This window comes from Colias croceus, chromosome 1 (assembly GCF_905220415.1).
Source record: "Colias croceus chromosome 1, ilColCroc2.1".
Taxonomy (NCBI): Eukaryota; Metazoa; Arthropoda; class Insecta; order Lepidoptera; family Pieridae; genus Colias; species Colias croceus.
Window position 1 is genome coordinate 363,836 of NC_059537.1, and position 13,238 is coordinate 377,073.

Consider the following 13,238-nt stretch of genomic DNA (forward strand, 5'->3'; position numbering starts at 1 on the left):
GAGTATCTTATGTAGGTAGATAATATAATTTATTTATGAAAATGCAGTAATAGAGCGAAATTTGTTAAGCTACGCAACAAATTGAAAAATAGATACGTTAAAAATACTTGAAAAATATAAGCTAATGTCAGGTACTTTCGTAGTATCATGAAATAACAGAATATTGCTATACAAACTGTAATGGGATAAAATAAATGGAAGATAACTTAAAAAGCACTCTTCGACTTAATTAGAAATAATGTTCATGAAAATTATCGAGATAAATAATTAATTGATACAAAGTGGATGCCAATTTGCAGACGTAAAGAAAATTCACAAAACCTCTTAAAGCGATAAATCGAATTAAACTTATATTTCTCGTAATCGTAAAATGCCGATGATACTCGGCTAATGGAGGACCCTAATTAGATTTGTCAAGCTTCAAGCACCTGCCTTTATTATCGTTCGTTACGGATTGCATAATTGATTGCGAACTACCCTTAACTTTACAATCCCACGTCAAACTAATATCTACTCTTTACCCGTACGAATACGGTTTAAAATAGAACGCGGATTGAAACGCAGCAATGGCAGAAAAAATTGGAAAGTATCCTAGACTCTGGACTAATAGAAATTTAAAAATATAATGGGATCTCATTAAGCTGCGGTAGTGAGCCTTCGTTTTATTTTACAGTAGATTTGCTTTGTGATTCATATTCTCGCATTATATGCCACGTGCACCAGTTTCATAATGATTGTAGTGTTAATTTTATGTCGGAACCAAAGACACAATAGAAAATCTATTGTGTCTGGGACCGATCGGGCCGCTTGGGGCTCAATGGGTTAAAGGTTTAGAGGCTACATTTTCTAACTACTGTATTGTTGTCTCTTGTCATTGTTTGCAAAATTTCAGATGACATTTTTTAATTACAATTAAATTATTATTTTTCACATTATAAAGTTAAAATATTATGTTTACACGTAAGTTATAATTATTGTTGGTTAACTTTTCCATGTTGAAAGCTGACATTTTACCTATCTGTTCAAACAGCCAAACATTATAAAATTATATTTTTAAATGAAAATAACAATATGCTAATAATAATAATTTATTGCCATCTATATCGGAGAAGCCCTGATACATAAAAATCCCATCTGAATAAACTACGCAATCTCCAAGTTCGCGTTACATTGCGTGTTTTCAGCGACTCTATAAATTCCGAAGTCGTAAAAAGTAGAAGTGTAATTAAGCCGCCTTATCCGGCCACTCGAGTTTATCAACTCAGTACAAGTCGTCGAGAACTCGGTGATGTGGATTTATGGCGATTTTAATTGTTTTTATCTCGGAGCTTTATTGATTTTGCGAAGGTCACTTTTATCGGATAACGTCGCACTTGTGAGGTTTTTCATGATTCTTTGTCTTTTATTTATATACGATGTCTGTTGGACTTAGATAATTCAAACATTGGAACATTGGTCTAATACTAAGAGACTATTAACTACTCTGTAATTATTTTCGTAGAACATTGCCTTATGTATTTATACCTATGAGAACGGAATATTTATATCACTAAATATAAAGTCTACGTGAAGCTCTAAAACATGCAAGACATCCGTTTTAATTTTGTACATATTCATACAAATTAGATACTTGTATTTGTAATTATTACCCTATATTTACCGTTTGAATCGCAGTTTTAGACAACATATTTTATGCCCAGCAAAAAATAGTCCACACTCTACATAACTTTCTTCCAGTTTCATTGAAGGCCTCTTTTCCCTAGATATTTTATTATTTTATATGTTTAGTTTCCGTCTTTATGTACGAATGAATAAGGAGACTCTTTTGTTCCAGCTCGTCAAACATTGAGCCAGCGATGTGAGACGAAAGCGACAAGATGGTCTCGTGGGTTGTGTCAGTTATTGTTTTATTTATCATGGGTAAGTACTGTATTTATTATGTTATTTAAGACTTAAATTATTAATGTATATTTTGGTGTGATTCAGCAGATTTAAATTTACAGAATATTTTCTCTATCTATTGTATTAAGGAATGATTAATAAGTTAGTCCTTATTTATAAGATATATAATTGAAAACTTTAAGAATTATTTTCATTGGTACCTACTCTGCAAGTTAAATAAAAAAAACACATCTTTGCTATGAAAATATATCCCATAAACCATACTAATATTATAAATGCGAAAGTAACTCTGTCTGTCTGTCTGTTACTCAATCACGCCTTAACTACTATATCAATTTGCATGAAATTTGGTATAGAGATATTTTGATACCCGAGAAAGGACATACGATAGGTTTTATCCCGGAAATCCTACGGGAACGGGTTTTTCTTTGAAAACGCGGGCGAAGCCGCGAGCGGAAAGCTAGTATATTATATAATAATATCTTCGTATTCCAATCACTTTTGATAATACTTGTGATAATACTTCGGATATATTATAGTTTCTATTACAAAGAACAACCTTGAACTATCCATAATAGTATTGCTACAAAAATATTATGAATACGAATGCCCATTATTGAAGAGAAAAACAAAATAGTCTATCGTCACAAGCCTGAAAATGTCGCCAGAGCGTCGGGTTACTTCTTATGGAAATATTTATTTATTTTTCTTTTCGAAAACAAAACATTCTTCGCTTATGACGAAGGATTCATAAAAATATGAATGTGGTATGTATCAGACCCAATTAACGCCAAAGAATATAACATATACACTATGATTTTCTCGTATATACGTATATCTCGTATACTAAACCGTTTGTTAATAAATTCACCGAAATACAAAGTGGTTTGCGGGCTTTTATAACGAAGTGTGTATGTTTAATATACGAATAAGAAATACCTACTCATTAAAAAAATATATGATGTAGAGCGTTATCAAGACGATTTTTTTAAACAAACAGAAAAAATAAACACGACAATTTAGTGTATTCCTTTTGCAGATACTTTTTACAAAAGCAGTACACGAACAAGGAGATTACGTCAGTTTAAAGCACTCGTCGTATTTTCACCTCACTTTTTCACATATTATAAATGTAAGAGACGTCCCTAAAACATTTTAAAACGTGTAAAATGTATTGAAAATACTAGTTTTTAGGATAAAAGCTTTATTTTAAAGTAAAATGATATTTGTATGAAGGCTCGAATTTTATAGCTTAATGGAAATTATGTTTATCCTGTTAATTAAAAATATATTTTAACTAGCTTTCCACTCGCAGCTTCGCCCGCGCAGTCAAAGAAAAACCCGCATAGTTCCCGTTCCCGTGGGATTTCCGGGATAAAACCTATCCCATTTCCCGGGGTAAAAAGTAGCCTATATCCTTTCTCGGGTATCAAAATATCTCTATACCAAATTTCTTATGAATTGGTTCAGTAGTTAAGGCGTGATTGAGTAACAGACAGACAGACAGAGTTACTTTCGCATTTATAATATTAGTATGGATAGTCACATTGTACAAATTTGAAAATTCGAAGGATTCTTTTTAATTTACAACATAGGTGAAATTAATGCTCTTAACGTAAACTGCTATATACAGAATTAGACACACATCATATTTGTAAATTCGTCGCAAAGTTACACAACAAACAGTTATACATTCAGCCAATAATATAATAAACAACAAACGCTTGGCATTTCATTTGATTGAATAGAAGCCAAATTGCTTTTGTTTATGTTTTGTTCTAACGAGCTCGGTTTTTCAGCTCCAGTCAATTAAAATGTAAATCTAAACGATACACGATCCTGATACTCTAAACATTTTGGTTCGTCAAGTGTTTTATACATGTTACTTCTTTTGACTTGGTTAAGAATATATGAAAATGGTAATCTGAAATGTTCTTACATGATAAAGTGATGGAACAAGCTTTCACCCAATATAAAATAAATAATGAAAGTTCATTAATAAATTACTAACCAAACAAAATATTAGCCATGTAAATTATAGAAATAAAAGGTTTTAATTGCATTTGTATTATTTTATTTGCACATATTTACTTAAACTATTTATGAGAATGTATTTGAAAATCTTAAACAATTTAGAAATTCAAATTCTTTTACGAAATCGTATCTTATAAATATATAAAAGGCAAGTCTGTAATGTCAAACTCGTAGTGCCTGAGGGCTTCCTTCGAAACATTTGCTACATGGTCCAGCAAAGGATTTGCTTAAAAAAACTTCTCACAACTCTTTAGTTATGTAGTAACATCTCTTTGGATGTTACTACATAACTGATTGTATAAAACTTATTCAATAAAACAACAGCTCATTAGTATTTTTATTTCATTATAAATTAAGTCGTTCACGTCCGTTTTGAAATATCATCGTCAGAGAAATTCAAATAAAAGTATAAATTAAACAATTAATTATTTTCCCCGTTTCATTTTCCTGTTTCATCTATCATCGTTATGAATATATAACGAAATTATGACTTTCTGCGTCGCAAATTAAAACAGAATTTTCATAAGAAACGTTTTTTCTCTTCTTACAGCCATAGCATTATTATTATGTAGTTATATTCCAGTGATGTCACCCGCATTTACTTATTATAGCGTGTAACATAATACATGCATACAAGATTTTTTATGCCATTTAAATTTTTTCACAACGTTTAAGCGTAATTCCTTTTCAAATGCTCACTTTTTCGTATGTAACAATTTGTCAACGTCAGTTGCTTCGGCTTGAAAACGTAACAGACGGACAGGCTTATTTTGCTACTTGTTACTTGAGTCAACACATGAATATAATTTGTTTAAAACACCAACTAATAATATCCTTCAAAGATGATTTCAGTACCAAAATTTATTAATATTTAGACTCGAGCTTGAAAAAAATACCAATAGCAAATATTAGGAAAAACACAATACCCCTCGTGATGTAGAACATAAACAGAATAAAAAATTAGTAAATTCGTTAAACAATACAGAGTTTCAACAATGACTTTAAAACAATAAACACCGTGTATGCTTCGTAAAAACTGTAAATTCTAACAAGCATTGTGCGTAAACAAAGGGAATGAAACATGGCCTCATAAAGTGCCTCTCCCGCTGTAATATGCTACGTACAGCGGACAGTTATACTGTGCAGTATTATAATATAATATATTATATGGATGGCCCCTTTAACGTTTGGCTAGTTTTGAATATTTTACTTACTGCAACTTAAGTTTGGAGTTCACTTTGAGTCGTATGCTTGTGATCGAATACAATTTGTTGGGGATAGCAATTTACTTTATTAATATATAAATTCTATGATATAAATAAATATGTACAATAAATAATGGAGAATGTGAATTTAAGAATTTCTATCTTTTATCAGTAAATTTTTTTGACGTGACAACGTCTTATAACTCGATAAAGCCGGCTGCACGCACGAAAAAACATGACTCATGCGGCGTTACCTCGCTCTGACTCATCTGAGGCGTTCCATCTTAAGGCTTGAAGTGCGAGCGAGAGCGCGGAACGAGCGACAAAGAAGCACAATCGGACGTTGTCACGTTCAATTATCGTCAGTAAACCGACTTTACAGACAACCAATTTTTTTTTTCATATTACATGCCTTTGAAATATCAATGATTGTTTGAAAAATTAAATTCTGCAAAAGCTAGCCTGGATTTTATACAACCTTGACCCATATACGAATGTATGCTTTACAAAAGCGAAAAGTTGGTATGTAAATTTTGTATTTTCCCAGATTTATAATCATGCACAATGTACATACTCTCTAGTTGATTAGACACTTCACATTAACGCCGACACTTGCCGAATTATGACTTGAGTGCCTTTTTAAAAATTTATATGTACGCACGCAGCTGGTACGATCGAGGAAAATGTTCCGCCGTTTCACTCTTTAATTTCTTTATCAAGCTTATAAAAATATAACGAACTCCCGAACCGAGTTTCATTAGCTTTAAGACTGTAAAATACAACGCACCTTGTTTATATGTTAATGCGTTTAACCCCTGCTACGCGATTTTCGATCTTATTTCAAAGGTGTTGAGAATATTATGATACGAAACATTTTTATCGTTAGATACGATAGGCTCCGGTTCTTTGTATTGTCTTCTTTATAAGATGATGAATAATGGAATATTTAATGAAGATACTGTAAAAAGTTTTTTTTTTGTTTAGATGTTGTAGAGTATGCATATGCAACAATTTATTTGAACAAAGGATTTTAAGTGCATTTTAAAAGTATCACTGCGGACAACTGTATTCTGCTACTCTATCATAAAAACCCGACATAAAACTTGGAAACTTTTTTATTTTATTTACTTTCTTAAACAAATATAATATAATACAAGGAAGTGGAAGCGCGTAGCATCGCCTACAGTCTTCGTAGCGTAGTGCTACGCAACTCTGTACAACTATGCTACGATGAATAAATCATCCTTTTCTAAGAGTTTATGTTTGTATTTCTGCTTAAGTATAATCACTGAGAAAGTTATTTGTATATATTATTTATATACAGTTTATACAATGTTATGCATTCGCACGAAGGCGTCATCTTGACTCAGTTTACATGATATGGCGCCAACAAGTTGTGACAGTTTTGCATTTTTGTAAATAATATTATAGTAATAAATCATACCCATTCATCGTTTTAATCTGAAATATGTAAAACTGTTTACTCTTATAATAAAACACATAGGTACTTCTTCCCTTTCTGAATACATTTTTGGGAAACGTATAAATTTCATGGAATAATTCATAAACGGTAAAATTTACAAATTGCCGTCAAACAAGAATATTTCTGGGGATTTCATACATAATTCAAATTTTATGACGTATAAAAATACTTATCATGGCGTTGTTTTGTTTCCGAAACAGGAATAATCACTCAATAAAAAATATGCGAAGAGCAAAATAATAATATAACATAAGCAATTTTAGAGAATTTACATTAAGATACGTTTGAAAAATCCTTGATTGTACAGTAGTTTCGTAATGTTAGGAATAAATAAATAAACACATTTGTTATTTTTCAGGAAATATAAAAAATGCATCAAAATTCTTCAAACCATAACGATTAACTATTGATATTTATAAAGCCTAATAAAATGTCATAATGAACCGTTACCACACTGTTAATCTATTCCTACTAATTCGCAGTGATGTTTTTATTACTTATCAAAACAACCAGATTTATAACTTAAATCGCAACCATAAAACTGTAACTCGCTTGAACATTAGAACTTCCGTGAACTTGTTAAAGTCAAAGTAGTGAAAGAACAAGCCTGAACAATTTTCATAAGAGCCTTTTTTAATCTGTGACTTCCCAGCTTCCCGTTGACCTAAAAAGATTTAACTCGGCGTGCTTGCACATGGCGGTTTATGGATTTATTATTCATTTGGAGACTATGTTTATAATTAGGTTTGCTTAACACAGGCTATTAACATTCGTATATTTTTATTGCGAGTTTTTTTTGGTTGGCGTGTTCTGAAGCTGACTTTTACGTGAGTGTGTATTTAACTTGAAATAACATTTACTATGTGATGAGAAACTGGTGAACTGATTCCGATGGATTTATTTGAGAGCTGATGCTTCCCAAGTTGTCCCATTTAAAATATGGTTTATTTTTTAATATGTATATGTATTTCATCGTGGTTTAGTGTTCTGTTAAAAAAAACTGTTTAGTTATCTTAACCGCAAGGATATACACGAACTAGCCATTATAAGAGAAGTTATTGTGCAGTTTTTGTTTTAAATGTCTACAGGGTCACTTTTAGTAAAATTATGAAAATTAACAAACAAGTTTCGTGTACCCATGAGTTCTCGAAAATCCCATTATAACTCAATATAACGTTGCGTATTATTCCGTTGTTCGTGGAACCTGCCCGATTTAACCCTTAAATTGATTTCGTCCGTTTTAAAGGACATAGTATTTACACACATGCTGGCGCTGTTATGGCAGACCTAAGCTTCGCTAATTGGTATATTGGGAAGGGACTAGCTATGTCCTTCGCGTACATGCAGGTTTTTTTACCAAAACCATGTACAGTCGCGGATGGTGACCATTTGAAAATTGCAAAAAACGGATCTCTTGACTCTTCTGATAAAATTGATAATAACTGTAAGTATTTTGGCTATTTTGCTTATAATGTTATATTATTAGTTAGAATACGATTGTAAGTACAGTATTTTGACATAATTTTTACATATTTTACAATATTTGGTATAAAAATATTAGTTTATATACGATGTCCCATAAAACGGACGTTGACAACTTGGAGTATATACTAGGGTATTCTTCACATGTCCTATGTAACGGACGTTGCCAATAAGGCCCTCCATTTGCAACGGAATCATTTTGATATATTTTTCTCTATTTTTATTATATTTTACAGGAGCATGACTTGGCAATCAATAAAAAATCCCCTAACTACATCTGGCGGAAGTTGAAGAGTCTGGCGTTGAGTTGAGATGTCGATTTCGAAGGAAATGTAGACCTACAGGATATGATAATAGTGTCAATCATTTACCCCCAGCAACATACCTTCGGAATTATACGACATATTGATTTGAGACACAATGAAGACCCAAAAAGTCAGAATTTTTACCACCAACAAAATATTATTGCTGCAGAACAGCCTAACATGAGGTGCGAGATGAATCTTCCCTACTTCTCAGTAGTTCTTCAGTCACAGCATCATGTTACTTACCAGAAATACCACCCAATGTTTGAAAATTTAAATAATAATACCTTACAAATTAAAAAAAAAACTGGCAGCAAATGGATATATTATATGCCAAAGAATCCAAAAAAAGCGATTTAAATTTCCTGTTCGTTTTGGTACTTCAGGCATGGTATACCACTCCTTTTCATACGATGAAGCAAACACATTTCAATCTGTACAATATAAGAAATGGGAAGAGGGCTATCTTGGTGTATTAGATGAGTTCGCAGGATATGTAATACTATTTCTATTCTAATTCTTAGCATATTCTTAGGCTGTGATTTTTGGTAGTGTCGTTTTTTAAAATCCATTATTTTTAACGATATCGTTAAAGTTTTAACCAACATTTTAAGACAGATGTTTGAAAAGCTTATTCTAGATCGTCCATAATTATAATTTGATAATAATTTTGAATTACAGAGTTGAAAATGTCCATTGTATTCATGTACCACGGTTGCAGGAATAATGTGCAATGTCCGTTATATGTGACGGTTCGAACATGTACATATAATTGGCAATGTCCGTTTTATGTGACATAGCGAAAACAATAGAAAAAAAATTAAAATTTTTAATTTTTTTTTCATTTTCCTCTTTTCTATCCTAATTCCAATACATCCTCCAAATTTGGACATTATAAACACAAGTTATCTAGGGGTGACAATTTAAGGGATAAACTCAACTATGCATAATTATTATTGTAGTACTTACAGTTGTTAAACTCGATGTTTTAGCATTAGTTAACAATAGTTTGAGAAATAATATTGTGAACTTGTAGATAGCTCTGTACACTATGATGTTGGTGAAACTTGACTTGGCTATTTTTTACTGATAAATGATTTGATTAGGGATATATTGGTGGATTTTGGTGTTGGAAGTATGTTAAATAGAGAAGTAGGTACAGTCGGCCAAGAAAGTGGTGTACCACCCTAAGTTTGAATATCGCTTGCAGATTCATAGGTGATAAAGATTAGATTGAAACATTTCAATTGCTTTGTAGAAACTAATGTCCTTTTCATTTATACTAAAGGTTAAAATGTCATGTACTTATATGTGACATATGACGTATGAATACATAGGTTTACGTCATGATAATGTTGTCTCTTTCAGTAATATCTTTTTATAACGAACCTTGTTGTAATTTTCGATGACCGGGAAACTAAATCAAAACTGGTACACCACTTTCTTGGCTGACCGTACTTATAATTAATAATCATTTTTATTCGAACGCTTACTCTCTATCTATTTTTTTTTTCATAAATATCAATATAAAATTATCCCACAGTTAATTTCCATATAGCAAATAGGAAAAATAAATTAAACTATCCGTTGAAAAATCAAACACTATGATCTATTATAAAAGTTAAACGTAGATTAATCGTGTCCCCGGCCGATGTAGCGTGGTCACTGTACACACCAGCTGGTTGAATATCAAACGTCACTTGACCGCTTTACCGGCAAAATTATGGTGTCCATTTGTGGCTAATATGACGGAGACTCTAAACAATTTCGTTTGGTATTGTAGCGTAGCGTTGGATGAAATAGAATTTGAGTTTGGTTTAGTTGTTTAAGGAAATAGGGGGAATAATGTAAGGATGACAACTTTTTTTATTTTTATTTTCAGCATAAATATTTAAGGCTAAAGTTTTGTTTTATAAATATTTTATTCCATCTGCCCATTTATATCATTACTTTAGCAAAAATTCTTTATATATTTCAAATCTGATAACGACTTATCACAGTCCGTATCTTTACCGTAGACCTATAAACCTATTCTTGTAGGCTGGATCTTCTATAGCTCCAATCCTTCCAGGTGGTGATGGCCAAGAGCACGGGCCAGTGTTCCTCATGGAGCCACCGTCTCGCCTGGTGTTCTCCAACAGTTCTGGAGCCAGGGTCTCCTGCGCAGCGCATGGGTTCCCATCACCACAGATCGCCTGGCAACTACCTGATGGGACTCAGCTGGATGATAGTCCAGGACTCAGGTAAGATTGTATGCGAACTTTATGTGTTGGTAACGAATGATTAATAGTTGATTGATTATGTGTATGATTTGTCTTAGAAATCTGATGAAATTGACTGTATACAACGAAAATAATATTATAAATCTAAAGATTAGGTAGAATTATTCAAAACTTATAAACAGTTATGAGAAATTAAGGGGAACCAATATTGTATAAATAATAATAGTTGTTATTTTACGTGTTTTAGAAAATATATCTTATTTTTATATCGTAAAAGTGCGGAGTTTACCTATATCAGTATTTTTTTACCATTTCCATCTCCTTAACATAACGATTACATAATTTATTTTTAAACTGACTACGAGGGAATTGAAAAGTAGCGCGACGCGACAAGAAAAATAACATTACTCTTAAAGATACGTGAAGTTTATCTCACAGTGAAGAAAGACGAAAATAAACTCGCAACGAAACAGCTGAATTTACTAACTTACATTTTCAACGCGAATAGCGTAAGTATGTATGTGAACATTATTTTCTTCCACATATAACTAGTGCTAAAGAGCCATAAATTCCAATCATTCTTTTCAGACGCAACCACTTTAGGGATCGTAAATTCATGCCATTATAGGACTATTTAACAATAGCTTCCGCCCGCGACTCCGTCCGCGCGGATGTCGGTCTTCGCGTGGATGGTTTATTTCTCCATTTTGAGTACCTCTGAAAATAACATCTTATAAATATCTATTGGACCCAATTCCCAAATACGGCTAGGTCTATAATAATACGCAACGTGTGATCGCGGTTCTACGGAACAACGTCTATGGATAAAACTGAAAAATTAAGATTAATTTTTTCTACTTATTTTTCCAGGATAAAAAGTACCCTATTTTACGCCCAGGATAATAAGGTATAATTATACCAAGTTTCATCGAAATCGAACCGCTAGTTTTCACGTGATGCCTTCACATACAGACAGACAGACAAAAAAATTTTTAATCACATATTTGGGCTTGGTATCGATCCAGTAACACCCCCTGGTATTTATTTTTTCAATATTTTCAATGTACAGAATTGACCCTTCTACAGATTTATTATATGTATAGATTTTAAATCCCTCTTCTAAAATGCTTATTTTCAGTGAGACGAGGTGTCCTTTTGATTTTTAGACTGAAATATAGCATTTTAAAATAATATTATTTGTGTTATTAAAGCTCTTACGTAATCTCTAGGGAGAATGCAAAATCGATGCGGTAAGATAATGTGAACCTGGGTGCTGAAAACCCCTACAAAAATATCTGATAGTCACTATGTACTCTGTAATAAAATTAAGTCTTGGTATTTTTAATAAAAAATACAACAGCGAACAAGAGGCGGACTCGAGACGCTTTTGCGTTACAAAGACGATAGTAATGTAAATATTTCATAAGTGTTGGAATACATATACAGCGGAGCGGTTCAGCTGGGAGCGAAGGTTCTACATAAGAATCGACTTTATCAGTTTTTCTTTGTATTTGCCCCGTTTTCGTTGAAAGATATTATACTTTACTAGTGGAAATGGTTCCGATTTGCTACTCATCTTTACTCTGAAAGGAAAGCAAATTTTGCATAGTATTTACGCCCTACAATTTAACCTAGATAGTCCTATATTAGTTTCGTAATAAATTACGAGTGTTATATTATCTGCTATTATATAAGTCTGTATGAGATCTTCAAGCAAAAACATTATCATAATCTTATGTTCGTTACTGAGGAAGGACACGACGTTATCAATGCATTTACCGAATATTACATAACTCCGAGCTCCGACAGCTTGGAAGTTAGCAAGTTGGTTATCTTTAAAATTACCCGAGTATACGGAGAGATGAGGCGCGCTATAAAATATGGAACAGCTATTTTGAAATTTGAATAGTTCTCGATTCAAGCGACCGAATTTAGAAATCTTCGTTCGAATATATTTGACGATATTGCTTTGGGGAAATATGTCGGACAAGCGGATAGATAAATAATAATAACCTGGCTATAAGCTTGACGATCGTATGTTCTTGTACGTGAGAAATTGAACCGTATTGGAAGCGTCCTGGGTAAGAATTTTACATTAAAACAAAAACTTTCGTAAAATATGTTTAACAATTTGATTTGCAAATAGAAAGCTCATCATATCGACCACAAATGTGTCCAGCCGCACGCCGCAACCCAATTTGAAATGCGGTGTTGAACAGCCGGAGCTATGAAGCTCATTTAGATACTGACGTGTGGCCTTCTGTGACTATTTTGGTAAAATAATAGCTGTGATTGAATTTTAGTGCTATATGTAAATTGAATAAGCATAGTGAACCTTTCAAATCTAGTTAGAGAGTTTTGTAAATATCCTTGTGATATAAAAATGAAAATCTCTATATTTTATACAATCTTCAATCTTATAAATCTTCTCAACTTCTCTCGTCTTTAAAATGAAAAGTTTGTTAATATTTTTGAATGATGGAACACATGATTCATTTACATATTCGATTTATACTTTTCTAATGTTTTAGACTAATTCACATTAACACAGAACAAAAATATTATAATAAAATATATATTAGCAAATATTAGCAAATTATACGAT

The 13,238-nt window shown here is 32.2% G+C and overlaps 1 protein-coding gene across 1 annotated transcript in view; it reads left to right on the top strand.

The window, feature by feature from the left end:
- Positions 1-1,833: 1,833 nt before the first annotated feature.
- The window catches only part of LOC123697375 (Down syndrome cell adhesion molecule-like protein Dscam2), a 59,819-nt gene continuing 48,414 nt past the window's right edge, over positions 1,834-13,238 (top strand). The window contains exons 1-2 of the mRNA XM_045643869.1: positions 1,834-1,920; positions 10,483-10,654. Of these exons, the coding sequence (XP_045499825.1) occupies positions 1,878-1,920; positions 10,483-10,654 (215 nt within the window). The 5' untranslated portion in view covers positions 1,834-1,877. The remainder of the gene's footprint in view (positions 1,921-10,482; positions 10,655-13,238) is intronic.